General features: G+C 39.3%; 2 protein-coding genes across 5 annotated transcripts; one reads left to right on the top strand and one right to left on the bottom strand.

Annotated features, from left to right (window-relative positions):
* Nucleotides 1-4484: 4484 nt before the first annotated feature.
* stx5a (syntaxin 5A) lies at nucleotides 4485-11431 on the top strand. 4 transcript variants are annotated; one of them, XM_080901338.1, is made up of 12 exons: nucleotides 4485-4607; nucleotides 5035-5246; nucleotides 6318-6388; nucleotides 6636-6691; nucleotides 6791-6861; nucleotides 6961-7077; nucleotides 7670-7726; nucleotides 7823-7904; nucleotides 9037-9123; nucleotides 9257-9360; nucleotides 9490-9611; nucleotides 10164-11431. In XM_080901338.1, the coding sequence occupies exons 2-12, from the start codon at nucleotides 5184-5186 to the stop codon at nucleotides 10321-10323; spliced, it is 990 nt and encodes a 329-aa protein (XP_080757464.1). In that variant the 5' UTR covers nucleotides 4485-4607; nucleotides 5035-5183; the 3' UTR covers nucleotides 10324-11431. The 4 variants fall into 4 exon arrangements, with proteins under 4 accessions (XP_080757464.1, XP_080757463.1, XP_080757466.1 ...); XM_080901337.1 differs by having other exon boundaries at nucleotides 6315-6388; XM_080901340.1 differs by lacking the exon at nucleotides 9037-9123.
* Nucleotides 11432-13048: 1617 nt separating this feature from the next.
* Nucleotides 13049-14532, bottom strand: LOC308408650 (protein RD3; the record flags this gene model as incomplete). The annotated part of the gene is made up of 2 exons (XM_080901016.1): nucleotides 13049-13424; nucleotides 14225-14532. The coding sequence occupies 2 exons, from the start codon at nucleotides 14530-14532 to the stop codon at nucleotides 13049-13051; spliced, it is 684 nt and encodes a 227-aa protein (XP_080757142.1).
* Nucleotides 14533-17734: the final 3202 nt, after the last annotated feature.

The raw sequence follows: 17734 nt of genomic DNA, 5'->3' as shown, positions 1-17734 counted from the left end.
CACAGCTTAACTATAAAAGAAAGTTGGCTTAAAGTGGGAGGAGCTAAAACAGCTCGTTTCAGAAAGAAGAGGAACTGGGGAGCTGCACAAAGGCCCAGTAGAAGATAAATAAGGATTACTTGGAACGCTGACTCATGTAAAGGTATTCTAGTCCAAGAATAAAACTACCATCATTTATATGATGTGGGGGTTTTTTATTTAACCTTTATTTATACAGGTAGTCCACTGGGGCTCAATGTCTCATTTACAAGAGAGACCTGTTTCAGAAAACCATATTAAAATATATAGTGCTTTCTGGACCCAAAAGCAGTCACTGAAAGAAACAGGAACAAAGGGGAAATATTTATTCTGACTGATATGAGCCAATAAGTAAAACTACCAAAGACCCCACAAGGAACAGGCAGGGAACTCCAGTAACAAACAGAAATAATATCAGACAAAAAGAAACACACGCGTGAGCTAATTAAGGAGTGAGAATACAGCTGGGGAAACAATGCACAGGTGAATAGAATCCATATAACGAGACAAGGGGGTAAGTAAAAAATAAATACAGAGGACAAGAGACAAAAGATCAGTAGTAGGTCTTTGTTTGCTGATGATGGTGTGTTATGGAAAAAAGGAAGGCAAATAAATATGGTGGTTGAGTGGGGATTTGACTGGGGATTCAGGTTTTTGGTGGAAAAGACAAAAATGATGTTCTTTACAAAAAGAAAAGAAAAGTGAGTGAGACTTTGACATTGAAACTGTATGACGAGGTAATTGGGAAAGTGAGCTCTTTTAAGTACTTAGGTGTTGTGTTTGATTCAAGACTGACATGGAGGGAGCATATTGACCAGATTGAAACCAAATGCAAAAAAGTTATTAATGTTATGAGGTGTGTAGCTGGGAGGGGTTGGGGAGTGAGCTCTTATGCTTTGAAAAGACTTTACCAGGCATTAATTAGATCGGTCTTCGATTATGGGTGTGTGGCATATGGTTCAGCAGCTCCTTCTGTGTTGAGACGTTTGGATGTTCTTCAATCGGAAGCCCTTAGAGCAGGGCTGCCCAATCCCAGTCCTCGAGAGCTACTATCCTGCAGCTTTTAGATGCATCCCTACTCCAACACAGCTGAATCAAATGGTTTGATTACCTCTTCAGCTTGCCATCATGTTTGGCAAAGGCCTGATAACAAGCCATTCATTTGATTCGGGTTCACCCGAAAGACAAAACGCCAAAACACAAACTTAACAATGTGGTGTATGCTGTACAGTGCAGCGAGGAATGCTCAGACCTCTACATTGGAGAGACCAAACAGCCACTTCACAAGCGCATGGCACAACACAGAAGAGCCACCTCCACAGGACAAGACTCAGCAGTCCATCTGCATCTGAAGGATAAAGGACACTCTTTCGAGGATGCCAATGTTCACATTTTGGACAGAGAGGACAGATGGTTTGTAAGAGGAGTGAAAGAAGCCATCTATGTCCACTGTGAGCGACCATCTTTGAACAGAGGTGGGGGTTTACGACACCAACTCTCTGCCATCTATAATCCAGTTTTGAGATCCTTTCCCAGACGCCTTAACGCCCACTCACATCCTGGGCCATCTGATCTCAGGAATTCGCATGATAAGGTGGGGCCAGGTTTCACAATGAACACACCCGAAACTCTGGCTGATTGGGACCCACACCCAGTTTCACACCTTGGCTCAGGCGATTAGAGGATCATCAGGGGGTCCTTTTGTCCCTCTGTGGGGGGTCACTCCCACTAGGTTTATATCTGGGACTCTCCACCATTTGACCTTAGAACTGAAGAAGCTTCTCGGATGAGAGGTGAAACGTCTTCAAGCAACTTAAAGAAGTCCAGACGCTTTTCTTTCCAAGCTCCTTTGACTACGATGACCTGGATGACTGAGAACCTTCACAGACAAGAAGTCAGAAGGATCATTTTGGAAAGGTGGGGAATCAGTGGGCTAAGGAGTGTCAAGTGTATGAACTTAAAATATGTCCTGCAGTAGTGTTCCCTGTGGTTCCTTCATGGTTATTCGCGACCCCTCCTGTGGACTGGTACTTGCTGGATCTGAAGAGAAAATTGAAAGGAAGAGTCTATCTTGTTTCAGCATTTCATTTTCACAGCTTGAATGAATACCCTGAGTGTATTCATGTGTTCACGGATGGTGCTAAAAGTCCAGATACTGGAATTACAGGGTTTGGAATAGCAGTTCCGTCAAAAAATATTGAAATAAACAGACGCCCTTCGGATGGACTGGCAGTGTACACGGTTGAAATGGTAGCAATTTTGGTAGCATTGAAATGGGTAGAGTGTTCAAAAATCAGGCAGGTGGTAGTATGTTCTGACTCGGCAGCTGTTCTTTAAAGTCTACAATCATTTTGTTCGAAGACAAGGCAGGGTATGCTGTATACTATTCTGGAGACTATAAGCAGAATTAAGTGTTGTGGTAGCAATATTGGCTTTCTTTGGGTGCGAGATCATGTAGGAATGAGTGGAAATGAAAAGGTGGATAGGTTGGCAAAAGGAGCGTTGACTAAAAATAGGACTGAGATGGAAATTAAAAGCAGCAGATCTGAAGCAAAAGGTATTGTTTGGAGGCAAGTTGTTCAGGAGTGGCAGAAGCGGTGGGATTCAGGGAGTAAGGGCAGGCAATTGTATCATAAGGAGGTGGCAAGGTGTCGGTTGTATAGGGGTAATAGGAGAGAAGAGGTGGTCATTACCAGGCTTAGACTGGGACATTGTGCATTAAATAAAACACTACAGATGATAGGAGAACATGAGACGGGGCTTTGTGGAGTGTGCCAGGAGGAGGAGATGGTAGAGCATGTAATACTGCGGTGCAAGGGTTATGATGTGGATAGGAAAGTTCTGCAGAATAGATTGAAGGAGCGGGGAATTGGGAATTTAATCTGAAGAGTGTGTTGGAGGGTAGTAGGGCACAGGTGAGGGAACTGGTAGGGTTTCTGAAGGATATAGGTGTTTATGAAAGAGTGTAGGGTCTTTTTTTTTTTTTTTCTTTTTTTTTTTTTTTTTCTTTTTTTGGAAACAGATTTTAAGCTCACTGTCTGACCCATACTCCGGAACAGTAGGAGGCGGTAATGCTCCTTTACGTTGGTTGCCAACCGCCGTTAAACACGAAGAAGAAAAGCTCAGTAGTGAAAAACAAAAATTGATGAATGGTGACATTACGTTTGCTGCAGTAAGGTATTACCATTGTAGTTGTAATATTTCAGTTTCTGAGGGATCGGTATAAGTGTTATTGATAGTAGGAATACTGAAAACAAGATTCCTCATATGTTGTGTTTATTTGATTAACAATTCGCCCACCCTCTTTTTTTTCTTTTCTTTTTTTTTACTTTGAGTGCCACAATCAGGTAAATCTCCATTTACAGTTTTACAACAACTTTCTTTTGCAAATTAAAAAAAGAAAAAGGTTGTGGCTAAAGGGATACAGGACTGACATTGGAGGGTTTTTATTTTGAATGTAAACTCTCTGGCCAATGCATTGGGTATACCTGTTTAACCGCTTGTTAACAAAAGTATCTAATCAGAAAATGACATGGCAGCAGCTGCTTTTATGCAGACATGGTCAAGAAGAGCTGCTGAAGTTCAAACTGAGCATCACAGTGGGGAAGAAAGATGACTTAAGTGACTTTGAACTTGGCATGGTAATTGCTGTCAGACATACTGGTCTGAATATTCCAGAAACTGCTATCCAGGGTTTTCAGAGAATGCTTCAAAAAGAAAAAAAATCGAAGAATAGCCAAACTATTTGGAGCTGATAAGAAGGCAATGGTAATTCAAATAATTACTTGTTACAACCAAGGTATGCAGGAAAACATCTCTGAACGCACAATATGTTGAACTCCTCAGCAGCTGGGATACAGCAGCGGAAGACCACGCCTGGTGCCACTCCTGTCAGCTAAAAACAGGAAACTGCGGCTTCTTGATGTACACTCACACACCACGTCATTAATTACTCCGTACTAGTACTGGGTTATATTGTTTCTATCTAAATCAGTTGTTTTATTTCTATTCTGGATTATTATTATTTTTTAGTTGTATAAATCATTTTAATATAAGTATTTCAGTGGAACAAAAATTGTTTGGGGAAAAGGTATGACAATACAAACACAAAATGTATTGAAAACGGAAGATTCAGACATGTAGACATTATATTCTAAACATCATATCAATACCTGGTGTGACCAAGTTTGTTTGTTTGTTTTAAAAAGTGTCCTTTCTATTTATATTCTTTTTTTTTTTTGAGTTGATTTTGTAAGTGGATAATGTTACTTTAGTTGCTTTAGTCTTAGTTTTAATTTGAATTCTAAATAATAGCTTTATTTGTCATTTGCTGACTTCGTTTTCAACTAAATGTCCGCATTTCTTTCTGAACTGAAGCGTCGATTCCTTTGTGCCGCTCACATCAGTAGATTTGTCGACCCCTGGTGGTAGTAACTCGGTACTGCAGACATTTTTCCATGCTCGGTAAAGTAGACGTGGCAATGACGTCAGTACCGGAAATGACCCGGATCGGAACTTTAACTCCTGGGTATACTAGTCTTCACCAGAAACACCGACGGGTCTGATAATATTTTGCGATACCGATTCAGGTGAGTTGAACCCCATCTAGCTTTATTTATTAAATAAATTTAAAACTCGCACCGTCAATTTTAGTTGGCTTTCACCGAGGTGAGATTGGAGGGACCGTTCGAAAACTCCCGTTAGCTCTCTGGAGCTAACGTTAGCCCGCGGTTAGCCGGTCAGGCCATGATCAGCTGTGTGTCGTGATGGGCGGCCTTCACACAAACAGACCCAGTCCAGGCTCCAAATAATCATCGTTACCTAATGATATATATATATTTAACTTGCCTGTTTATTTATATGAGCTTTAGCACAGTTATTTGGGCCTTATTTCCACGCTGTCGCGGTCTTTGTGACTAGCTTTTGGCTACCGAATCTCCTGAATTTGTGTTTTATCTGTTGAATTTGAAGCTGTCGGCCCGGAAAGCTAACAAGTGACTTTTTTTTAAATTTCAGACATGAATGATAACCACCTTTCGATGTGAATTTGTCCGTACACCGCGAGGTCTTAGTATTTATCAATCAGACAGACCCCAGGAGGAGGAACCGGCTGCCCGGGTGGTGTTTGATCTATAGCGGGCAGGTGACTCACTATCAGCGGCAGCATGACGTGCCGTGACCGGACACTCGAGTTCCAGTCAGCGTGTAAATCTCTCCAGGGCAGACAGGTATGTTGTGTCTTTAAAAAAACAAAAAAAAAAAACAGCCACGTCCCTACACTCAGATTTATTCTAATTTATTTATTTTTTTGTAGTTATTGGGGTTTTTTTTTTTTTCTCAGTTCAATCTATTTACATAGTGGTTTTGCTCGTTTTTGCTTAGTTTTTATTATATTCCATGATAGGTTTACTTGAAGTTGTGCACGATTTGATAAGAGTTACCAGAATCTTTTTAACACATACAGCTAAAATGCAGTGATGCAGATCGGTTTTGGTAGCACTGTATAATTTTGGGCTTGGCTTTTAGTTTTGCTTTTTGTTCCTTGTTTACTCCTCTCGGTAAATCCCCCAAATAACAGTGTCAAAATGTTTTTTACTTTCTTTAAAAAAAGAAGGTAAATAACTATCAGTCAGTGTGTCTGGTAATGCAAACATAATTATGTCAGTGTTTATGTGAGATGATGCAAAAACACATTTGGAAGTGATTTTTGTTTACTGAGAGGTAGAGCTTTTTTCTCTACCTCTCAGTAGTTTTTCCTCTCTCAAAATGGGCCTTTTAGGTGTGACTTCTCAAACTTTGGCTACTTAATATAGAAACATCTATCCCAAAAACACATTTTAAGTGTGTTTTCACATTTAACTTGTGCTGGTTACTAGTTAGAAATATTTCTGTCACAGTCCTGATTATTTTTCTTTGGAGGAAGGTTGATGATTTAAAAAAAAAAAAAAATGCCAAATTCAAATGATCTTGTGTATCTTATATTTTTAAGTGACCACATTCTCTTTTTTTATTATATTAACACTCCAAATATTATGCCATTAGACATTTTACTTTTTGGCATGTTTAAGTTTTTATTTTAAAAACAAAAAGTCAGAACAGACTGGATTATTATTTTATCATGATAAAAAAAAAATCCAAATTCTTTGACTTCTTGATTCATTTAAAATCAATTCTCAAAGTCCTGCTTATCATAATTTATGTCTTACCCCCCCCCCCCCCCCCCCCCTTTTTTTTTTTTTTTTTTTTTTTTTAAAATGTTTCTGGCCATCTCATCTGCTTCTTTGTACCTCCTGTAGCAGAATGGAGTCCAGCCCAGTAAACCGGCACTCAGTGCCCTCAGGCAGCGCAGTGACTTTACAGTTATGGCCAAGTAAGTTCCACAAAGTCTGTTTTCGCATATGTTTCCTCATTTTATGTTTATTTGCGGTTCCTTTATTTTCATATTCACTGTTGAATTAGCTATAATATTCATATAATGAATTTAGCATATAAATGGTTTAATACCCGTTTCTCTTACCTTTAGTTAAAGAGTTGTACTAAAGAGATTTGAAGCAAATATAATTATTGGTTCTGTGACTAGTAGAGAAAGTTTAACCTCTGTTTTTGTCTCCTTGTAGGAGAATTGGGAAAGACTTGAGCAATACATTTGCCAAACTGGAAAAGCTCACAATTTGTAAGTGTTAATTTTAATGTAATTTCAGCTTCATTTCAAATTTCTGAGTGTGATATCATCCAAAGTGCTGACCTAGATGATGTTATTTTCATGTTTTAGTGGCAAAAAGAAAATCTCTGTTTGATGACAAGGCGATAGAAATCGAGGAGCTGACATACATCATTAAGCAGGTGAGTTGAGCTGTCACTCTTCAGTAAAGCATGTCAGTCATTTTTTATATCTAATGAAACTTTATATTATAACTTTCCCTTCTTTTATTTGTCTTTTAGGACATTAACAGTCTAAACAAACAGATAGCACAGCTGCAGGACTTGGTGAGGTCCCGTGGAGCTCCAGGTGGCCGACACATTCAGACCCACTCAAACACTATAGTGGTGTCATTACAGGTATATTTTTGTACTGTATTTGTGCAAATCCTGCTGCTTTTTGTTGTTGTTTGCGTTTTGTTTTTGCTTATTTGGATCAGAATGAGTGCAAGATGACTGCAGATGAGAGCTCTATCTATATTTTGCACCCTGTCCCCTTCCTGGTCATAACCTTTAGATATGACTTAATTTCTCAGTATCTCATCTCTCATATCTGTAGGTAGTTGGTATATATTCCTAAATATATGTATATATTATATACACTGTATATAGCATATATTCTGTTTTTTATTTCTGTACCAACGTTTTGTTTTGGGGGTTTTTGTTTGGTTTTTTTTGCATCAAGACCCCAAGATAAATTAATCATTTGTTTAAAAAATTGACAAAAATTGTGATTCTGATTCTGAATTTGAAGTTGATCTAAAAGGAAACAACTTTGAACCTTTCTGTAAAACTTTGTGTACAATTTTAAAATCAAGAAAAGATGTAGTTATTGACTGAGAGAATGCGAATTTTCTGTAGTTTTGGGTTTTGTTTTTCCTTCTTTTCTTTTTTTAAATGGTAACAAAAGTGAATCGGCACCTCCTTTAACTCTGTCATTCTTTGTCTGTAGTCCAAGCTGGCATCGATGTCCAATGACTTCAAATCAGTCCTAGAAGTCAGAACAGAGGTGAGAGCTGCGTCAGCACACAAAAGCAAACAATGCTAATACCTAAAGCTCTGGATAAGGTGAAGGTTTCTTCTCTCTTTGACTCTTGTTCTTCAGAACCTGAAGCAGCAGCGCAGCAGGAGAGAGCAGTTCTCCCAGCCTCCGGCGTCGTCTTCTCCTCTCATGGCCAACAACTTCAGTAAGTCTCTCCACATCTCAGCTTCACGCTTCAAGTTGCTCATTCAGATTTTTAACAAGGGTCTCATATGAAAGTAAATGGCTACAGCAGGTTAACAAATCATGTTTTGTAGTTTAATTAAGGCGTGTTCACTCTATCCTGAATATTGTTTGTGTGAAAAGTTCTGTCTTAATCGTTTTGTGGACCTTTAATGTTGCACATGTATAAACTGACGTGCAGCGCTAGTAATACAGACAAGGGTAAAAGAGGACCGTGAACATGGCTGGCTTCACACTGCCTGCTGTAATGTCACATTTATATCACCTGTATTCTCTGAAAGTGTGAACTTCCCACTAGTAATGAGAATAATCATTGCTCAAAGCATACAACGTGTGTATTAGAGTGAACACACCGTGAGTATTTCTTTGTTGTGTCGTGGAGGAAAATACTCGACGTCTGGCTCCTGCTCAGTTCATCATTCTGCTAAAATGAATGATTAAACGTTTTGCCGAGCAGGCTTCTTAACAGAGACCCTTTAATGAACGCACCGAGCTCCAGTGCTTCCTGTACGTGCATTTACACAGTTGGTAAAATGTTCATAAATTCACTTTATTTTAGCATTTTTGGCCAAATATCAAGCAAAATGCTCATTGTGAATGCCTAGAGATTTTCCAAAGAAAAAAAGATGGATATTAAGACTGGTTTCATTATTTTAAATATATAATTGGCTCGATTCTAATCTCTGAAATGATGCACTCAGCATTTAGTTATCTTGATGGATGATGGTATAAATATTTACATTTCTCTACTTGTTTGTGTTATTACCTGCTAAAAGGTACATGGGTATAAACCCTACGGTAGAAAACCATAAGCATAATAAATCACATATTAACAGAATATATAGTTTTTCTGTGCTTGTGCACACATTCCCTTATTTCTGTTTTTGGCGTACTTGCACTGAGCATGTTGTTTGATGGTTAGGTGTTTTGTTTTTTCCTTCATTTTCAAAAACGGCACTGGTTGTGGATAAGTTTTAAATACCAGTGTACTTTTCAAAACAGCAGCTGTTGTGATAGGGAACTGCTGGCAGTCCTTGTGAATGATTATTACTGTATTTGGTCATCTGTAATGCAAGAATTACAAAATATTTTAGGGAGCCGCAAAAAAGGGGCCCAGGAGCCGCATGCAGCTCGTGAGCCGCGCAATGACTACCAGGGCTATACAACCGCAAATTACAAAGGTATTTCCCGGGAACGTCTCGACTCTCCAAGCGGGTATAACTAGCTACTGTATGTGCCCGCTGTTCTTTCTGCTTTCCGCCCGTACCATAGAGGATTTCTGTGATCACGTGTGTGTGTTTTGTGTCTCTGCAGATGGCTCGGTCCTGATGCAGGAAGAGTCCCGGAGCCGGGGGGATGTTGCTATCGATATGGACTCTCCAAGTAATCCTTTGCAGCTTCAGCTTATTGATGAGCAGGTAGGGTGTTGGTGTTTGTTTGCTGAAGTCAGACAGGTGGCTCAAAAAATTTATTCTGTTGTCAAACTTGACTGACTTTTATCCAAGATTAGCTAAATATTAGACTAAAATGCTGTGTTGTGGCAACAGGACTCGTACATCCAGAGCCGTGCAGATACCATGCAAAACATCGAGAGCACCATCGTGGAACTGGGTTCCATATTTCAGCAGCTGGCGCACATGGTCAAGGAGCAAGAGGAGACCATCCAGAGGTGAGGAAGAGATTGAGACAGATGAGGTTCAGTAGGATAAAAGAACGTGTCACACAACTGAAAGAAAGGACTGGAAAAACAATCTTGCTGGAAAAAAAAGCCTGAAACATAAAAGCACTTTTTTTTTTCTTTTTCTTTTTTTTGGTCCTGTGTTGGGATAAAATTATATAACAAATGTATTCTTGGAACAATTCAGCAAGTAAAACAGATCAGCACGTATTGACTACAAGTCTTCATCAGGGTCTGACAAATACTCATCAGTCAGGATTCATTAATAGCCCTGGAAGGCAATCAACCTACACCAATTTTAACCGCTAGAGGGTGTTAAAATTTAAAAGACAGAAGCCCATATATATCAAAGCAATAACAAATCTTAGCAATTTTCTATTTAAAATAAACAAATAACAAACTAAAGCAGAACTGAAAAAAATTGATTTTATTTATTTTTTTGCATTAATGGTGTAAGTATTGGTGTAATATCTTAGTCTTTGAAATAAAACAAGACTGATTAGAGATAAAAACTCTTCTCACTGCTCCGTTTCCTTCTCACAGGATCGATGCTAACGTGGAGGACACCCAGCTGAACGTGGAGGCTGCCCACACAGAGATCCTCAAATACTTCCAGTCGGTCTCCTCCAACCGCTGGCTGATGATCAAGATCTTTCTGGTCCTCGTGGTCTTCTTCATCATCTTTGTCGTCTTCTTTGCTTAAAGGAATGAGGAACGGGGAAACGGTATCGAATGAGGGAGAATAAAATTAAAGCTAGACTAAGAGGATGTATTTCGAGACTCTTCTATCACGATTTCATGGAGGCTTTTGGGATCCACTTGAATACGGACCTGTCGTTTTGTCCCAAGCCACAAACTTTTCAGTCTTAATTTGACTCTTCAATGGAAAATGAAGATATTGAACTCTCGAATAAAACAAATAAATGATCTTTGAATCCCCACTTTAAGAGCAGAAAGCTGCTCTGTATCCTACATTGACCAACTATTCATAAGCATTTAATCAAAATGGCTCTAATTTAATGGTTTGATTCTGCAAACTGTCTTATGGTTGTTTTGTTTAACCTCTTTTACCACACGTCATCCTTTATAGTAAGTATTACAAAGCCAAACTTTACAACTGGACTTGCTCCTCAGATTATGTTGCTTCATATTTTACCTGCTTTTTACTGGAACCACATGACTGTCTCTCATTTATCAGCAATTCCTAACCTTCTACCATCCAAAACTGATGTGGATTTTTTTTTTTTTTTTTTTAAATCTTTATTTGCTGTTTTGTTTCATTTGCCAAATTGGTACCGTTGTTGAACTGTGACACAATACAAGGAAACTCGCTGTGGCACAAGTAGGCAGTCATAGCCAGATGAAGGGAGGTTTGCAGTGTAACTGAAGAGTGAGCTGTGAGAAATGTTATATAACGGCACTGTTTTAAATGAAGCTGTGTGGTGAGCAGCCTTCGCAGAGGTTTAATGGAAGAAAAGGTTTAAACCTCACTCACTGAGTGCTGCAGGAGGATCAGTGCGTATGAAGGGGTAAGCGCTGGTTGTAAAGTCACACGATCGGCCACGTTCCCTGGAAGTGTCTGGTTGGATGCCTGTGCGCATCCATTATCTACCTAATGTACAGGATGTTATTTAAATGACCACAACTTTTTAAAAGAAACATTTTTTCCCTTTTTTTTTTTCTTTTGCTCTTTCTTTTTTTTTTTTTTTTTTTTTTTTCTTTTAGCCAAATGCCTTGACTTCAGTGTATAAAGTTGAAATAGTTATGAAGATGTATTGATAAAGTGTGCATTAATAAAACAGTAATGGGGTGCTGGCATTCACGTGTGGGATTTTCTTGGGATAAGAGGATTAGTCAGCAGAGCTTTAATTAGCTGTAACAAATGCTGCAGTTTATATTTGGCCTTTTATTCTTTATTTTCATTTATAACAATGCAGACAGATATGCATTTAAACATTAGCCTCAAATGTTAGCTAAACATCTATTTAAAACAAAAAAAGAAGACATTTTTGTGTAAAAGAAGTGTTTTAATTGCACAGACAAGATCAGAAAATTGGTTATTTATTACCTTAAGTACATGTTGTATTACAGTAAAATCATACGTGAGTCTAATTATTTTCTGCTTTACTTGACGGGAGAGCATCTGTTAACTGAGCTGGTGATCTGGAGCCAAACTGTGGCTGCTGAGTCTGCAGAAGAAAGCTGTCCTGTCTGTTATGTAACAAGTTTTAGTTCATGTGATGTGTTTATGATTCATCAGAGAGCCCTTACAGTATGGGTTTGAGTTTATAGATGCCATAAGCTTGAGCAAAGTTTAACTCAACATACTAAATAGGCTGTCATGGACATATCCTTATTTTCTTAGGTTTCTTGTACAGTACAGTTATACTGGTTGATGCTCAGACATGGTCTGAGTTTCAAAATATTAAGTTGGTAGCCAGCAATTCAGGATTCAGACTGCTTTAAATGTTCTTTTTTCCACTTCCATATTCTTTAGTCTGTTTCGTGTCAACCCAGCTTGTGGTGGTGTACAACCCAGTGTACTCCTAATGCCAGTCCCAAGTCCAGATAAATGGGAAGGTTTCATCAGGAAGAGAAGGAAGGGTAGAGGTGGTAGTCAAGGGAGTGATAGTGGATATATCAAAAAGGTGTTGAAGATGGAGCTGCCAGGTAGGAGGAAGAGAGGAAGACCACAGAGATGGTCTCTGTGGTCATGAAGAAGGGCATGCAGAGCGTTACTGTGACAGAGGAGCATGGTAGGGATAGGATGAGATGGAGGCAGATGATCTGCTGTGGCAAGGGTCCCGTTAAAAGAAGGAGGATCTGTATTTACCACTTCAGGTACAGAAACCTCACCCATCCGTTACCAGACAAAAGTGGTTTTAAAGGGAGATGAGCTAACATAAAAACTGGTTCCAGGCCCAGAATGAGACAAAGCAGGATTATTTTGAAATGGAAATCAGGAAAGGGTACTTGAAATATGGAAATGAGCATAACAGGTCGTGTCAGATTTGGAACAGCTATTTATTCCCTTTAGTATTTTTGGTCTTATGTAGGTAAAACAGTATCAGCAGTTTCTAATTTACCCACCAGGACCACAAAAGGCTGCTGACATCTTAAAGCCAGAACCATAATTCTTTTAGATTTACCTAAAGCTGCCAGTGAGCAAATCTACTTAAGTCCTTTCTCTTGAATTTTTTTCTTCATCTTTTGAAATAAGGAAGAAAATAATTTTTTTAAGTTTTCCAGATTTTTATTTGACCCATTTTTTAATGGCAGCTACTTCCACTTCTCCCTTTCTTCCTCATTAATGCTTGTCTTGTACAATCTGGGCTCACCTAGTCTTCTCTGTGACTCTCCTAGTTTCTCCTCCCCTCCCTTGCACATGTCCCTCTGCTTTATTTCTCCCCTGACTCCCCTCACTTCTCTCACCCATGAGCACTCTGCTCTATAGGGGTGATCTCTGGCATGCTCTTACTCCTTCCCTTCCTCGCCCTGGCTTTGATTGCTTCCTCCTCCTCCCCTTCTCCATCCTCCTCCTCATCAGACCATTCCACTTGCTGCTGCAGGTTCCCCCTGGAGCCTCTCAAGTTGCTGCCCTTTGGGAAATACCCCGTGCGGAATTTTGTGCGGAAAGTGACAAAGGAGAGGCTTTTGCTGCGCTGCTGCTTCTCAAACACCACTTCCTGGGTCGGAACCTCATCGTTTCCGTTCGCCTCATCCACACAGTCACGCAGCACTGAGCGAAAGAGCCGAGGAACCTCGTGAACCTCGGGCTCCATCTGTGACACCAGCCTCCTGAACCTACAGCAAGAGGGATAGAGTAAGTGTAATATGAGCTGACTTTGATTCACACCCCTTTACAGCCAAGGAAAAACAAAAAGGACACAGCCAACAAAGAGTGTAAGGGTGGAGAATGAAGAATAAATTGGAATGTCACTGTAAGAAAAACACTGGTGGTGTTTGAGGGTGGATAGCCTGCATGAAACTTTTTTTTCTAACAGAGGACGTGTTTGCAGAAGTGACTATTAATGATGGAGTCTCATTGATGACTCTTGCTTTTTTGTCAACTTGTTCATATTTTTGAATCCCACAGATTAATAAAACTGAATATTAGATTTTAAAGCCCTTATATTTACTGATCGCTTTGTCTAAACAACTCTGTTCAGTGATAACACCAATAAAAAAAGTCACATTTGCTTTATTTTAACTGAAAATTCATTCATCATTATGTTGAATTAATTATGGGCATTTACCAGTGAGGGGTAGGGTTAGTGCTGGGTCTTATTTACACCACACCAAAGCAAGCATAGTCGCAGAAACTAGAAAATTGTACATGCATCTTGACCCTCCAGTTTTTCTATTCTCAGATTTACATAAGGGGTTGATATGAACCTCACACAGACATTTAAAAGTCAACTTTTATAAGTATGGCTCTGACAGTATCAGCGAGTTATTGCTTAGTGTGTAAAATGGATTAGACTGAAACCCTGCAGCTCTCTGCTATTTGAAAATGATCTGTAGGTATTTTAGTTATAGTAACAGTTTCACCGTTATCCTGCCAGATCTCTAGCTCTGTCTCTACCTCTGCCTGTTTTTCTTACCTGACAATCACAGGCCCACACTGTGCAGGAGGGATTTTGGCACAGAGGTCTTGCAGCTCCAGCAGGTCATTGGGAGTGAGCTCATAGGGCTGTGGGGTCGGGGTGGTTGCCAGCCAGCTGTAGTCTGCTGTAGAGGAAGAGCTGCGACGGCGGCGACGACCCTCCGTCGCCCTCTCCAAACGGATGCGTTCAGTGCGCTTCACCATGGCCCCAAGCTCCAGCATCAGGGTGTTGGTTACCAGCTCCTCAGTTGTTCGCTGGCCGGGCACTTTAGGCTCAAGGGAGAAAACAGCGGACCAAGGAAACATCTGGAAAAGACACAAAGAGTTGGTGAAGAAGAGACTAAAAAGTATCTGTCATACGATGATATGACCTTCACCATGTTTGAAGCTATAGTGTTTAAAGCAAAAGCATTAAAATCACCTCAGCACACAGTCTGTAGAGCTGTTTTACACTGGAGTTATCTAAAATCCTCTGAAATCTTGATTGTCTATTTAAGTAAAATGTGGTGCATATGTGAATGCAAACACATTGCATACTGTTCTAACTTCTCTCCTTGTTATCAGATATATATAAATCTTTTCTTACCTTCATGAAACAAGGGTTACAAAGCTGTAGTATCTTCTCTTCTGATGACTATCCAACACTTGTCTGGTAAAACCTCTGTCAGCAGTAAAGTGAGCAGCGGGCCTGCACAGGCTCGCGACATTCAAAGTGGATGAAACTCCTGAGACTCCAGCTGGTGGCTCACAGATACCTGACTGCTTTGCTACCGGTGAAGGTCCCCAGCAGACAGTGCGTGTATTTCTGTGAGGGGTGCGTATTGTGTGTGTGCGAGTTTGGGATTGAGAATACAAGTAATCCTGTATTAATAATGAGTGAGTGACAAGAGGAGATTACCTCGTGACATGAGTGTACGCCTGTGAGAGCCGTGTGCGTTTGTGCTTCTGTGTGTGATGGCCAGAATTCAGGTGGGGTATTTATATAACATTTATATAATATTATATATATTTATATAATATTTATATAACAGCATGGGGACTTAATTTTGTTTTGCCACCTTTCTTTTGCATGTTTTTCATGATTTTATATCTTATCTGACGTTAAAGATGTAGTGAAGGTTGCAGGTCACAAACACCTTTCTCTAAGATATTTCAAACCACTTTCAGAGTCTGACAGACTAATTTCTGGACAGTCATGAAACTTAAACCAGCAGAATTTCTGGTTTCAGGCTGATAGGCATACTATTATACCCAGCACAGTCTTTAAAATAGCATCCAGTGGACAGACAATAATCTTTCAAACACACCTGCAATTACCAGACTGTTGTTGGGCTAATGTTACATAACAACCAACCTAATCTCACTTTCTCACACACTCAGGTGTTAGCAGTCTTTCCCGTCGACTTGTACATGGCATTGTATTGGTAACATAAGGTACAGTCTAGTGCCTGGGTTTCCACACCACTCAGCAATGAGCCACCAAATCCCAGATTACATTCAAATCCATAGCCTACCTGGAAGAATACTCATTCTTCCAGGTAGGCTATGGATTTGGCTATGGATTTATGTCAGCTATTACAACCACTCGGTTGTAATAGCTGACATAATCTAATTACAGCTGCTACACTCAGTGACTGAAGGGAAAACAGTTCTTACTGTTATCAACAAGTGTTGCTTGTTTCAATTTATCTAATGCCAGAAAATGCTGCAGCTAAACACAAGATGAGAGCCTAAAGGGTTACATATATTGTCCTGCCTAACATCTGATAAACAAAGTAAAACCATTCAAATACACATTCAGACAGCAGTGGTGGAAGCTGGCAATTTTCATAGGAGTGGCCAAGCTGGGGCCATTACTTACACTGGGCAGGGAAAGAAACTGACATGTCCTTTTTTTCTTCTTTTTGTTTTTTGGTTGCTGCGTGGCATGTTGCTGTGGGCTAAATACTCTGCTAAAACATTAAGGCCACATCAGCTGCCTTGGTGCAAATAAAAGTGACAACAGGTCCACTGGAGAGGCAACAACAGGACAACCCTCCAACCCTTTAATAACTGAGTGTGAGCAGTAGTAGACTTTTTGACTTCTCACTGGTTTCATTTGCATACTGAGGCCTGGCTGCCATGTAGAATTATTCCATGTAGACTCATAGATTAATATCCTTTTTGTTGCTGTGTTTATACATCCCCAACCAAATGATAGGCAAACACTCAAGTTTTATTCTCTTTTAATTGTTCAGTACAATTTCAATGGTTTGTTGGACTGTTACATAAATTGAACAACAGCAGAAAGAAAGAAAGAAAGAAAGAAAGAAAGGAAGGAAGGAAGGAAGGAAGGAAGGAAGGAAGGAAGGAAGGGAGGGAGGGAGGGAGGGAGGGAGGGATAAAAGTCTGTGCATATCCTGTTAACTTGAGTTGGGTGGAGTGGCCAAACTTCAGGGGTGGATCCTTGCTTTGCTCCTGCCAGACAGTGGCAGTATGAGAAGATAAGATTTTAAGCTTTCACTCTTAAGAAACCTTTATCATTGGGCTATTTTGCTTATTTACTTGTAAGCATCCCAAAATGTATCCACCAAATATTTTTCTATCAATACCATTTTAATCTCTTAAAGTACATATTGTACAACTGTTCAACAATTATACTTAAGGATGTTGTATATTCTTTCATAAATCAGGCAAACTTTGCACTTTATTCACCTACATTTATAATATTTCTTTGCTAATACCATATTTTCTAATGGTGTTTTTGTTTGTGGTTGTTTTTGGTTGGTCAGTGAATATGTGCGCCTCTGCGTGTGTGTTTCTGCTGAGGTTTAATATTGAAAGTGTTATATACCTAATTCCTAATTCATTTACTACAGTTTCAAATATTATTATATAGCGTAATATACTTTGTTATTATTTATTATAATAGTCATGTAATAAAAATTATTATTATTATACACAGTTAAACTAAATATGAGACAAGCAAACACTAAATTGTGGAAAAAGGTCACTTGATCATCATTTAAATAGACATTAAGAAGAAAAATGCCCTGAAACACAACCACAAGGAAACCCACACTCAATAGCTCTTCACTAATCTCCTGTTAACATCAAACAAAAATAATTTTAAACCTGCAGATTGTTTTTTTTTTTTAGATTCTATGTATAGTTCAGGTGTGGTGGGTTATGTGCGTTCCTTGGGCTGAAAACTAACTTAAACAATAATGTGCAATCAACAACTTGTTGGAGGTGAAGGGAGGAAGACAGGACAGAAAAAAACTGTCCTAATATAGCATAAAATAAATAATTTTTACTAGTTTTATTTATTTATCATATTAGTATTAAACATAAAAATAAAATATATAAAGAATGTATAAAATTTAAATACAGAGCAGTTTGTTAGCAACAGTTAAATTAGCAGCATCATGTTTCCACTGGCAATGGACGTCGCTAGGGGTCATCAGAGGTTCACACCCCCGCGAGGACTTTTCCCAAAACATTCCGCCTCTACGTCACCAGCTCCCGC

Source organism: Rhamphochromis sp. 'chilingali' (assembly GCF_963969265.1).
Source record: "Rhamphochromis sp. 'chilingali' genome assembly, chromosome: 13".
Taxonomy (NCBI): Eukaryota; Metazoa; Chordata; class Actinopteri; order Cichliformes; family Cichlidae; genus Rhamphochromis; species Rhamphochromis sp. 'chilingali'.
Note: the sequence above shows the minus strand (reverse complement) of the source record. Positions and strands in the feature narration are given on the sequence as shown.

Coding starts and splice junctions, on each gene's coding strand:
- stx5a (XM_080901337.1), top strand. CDS start 5,184: ATGACGTGCCGTGACCGGACACTCGAGTTCCAGTCAGCGTGTAAATCT. Junction 5,247..6,314: donor AATCTCTCCAGGGCAGACAG/GTATGTTGTGTC, acceptor TACCTCCTGTAG/CAGAATGGAGTCCAGCCCAG. Junction 6,692..6,790: donor ACTGGAAAAGCTCACAATTT/GTAAGTGTTAAT, acceptor TTCATGTTTTAG/TGGCAAAAAGAAAATCTCTG.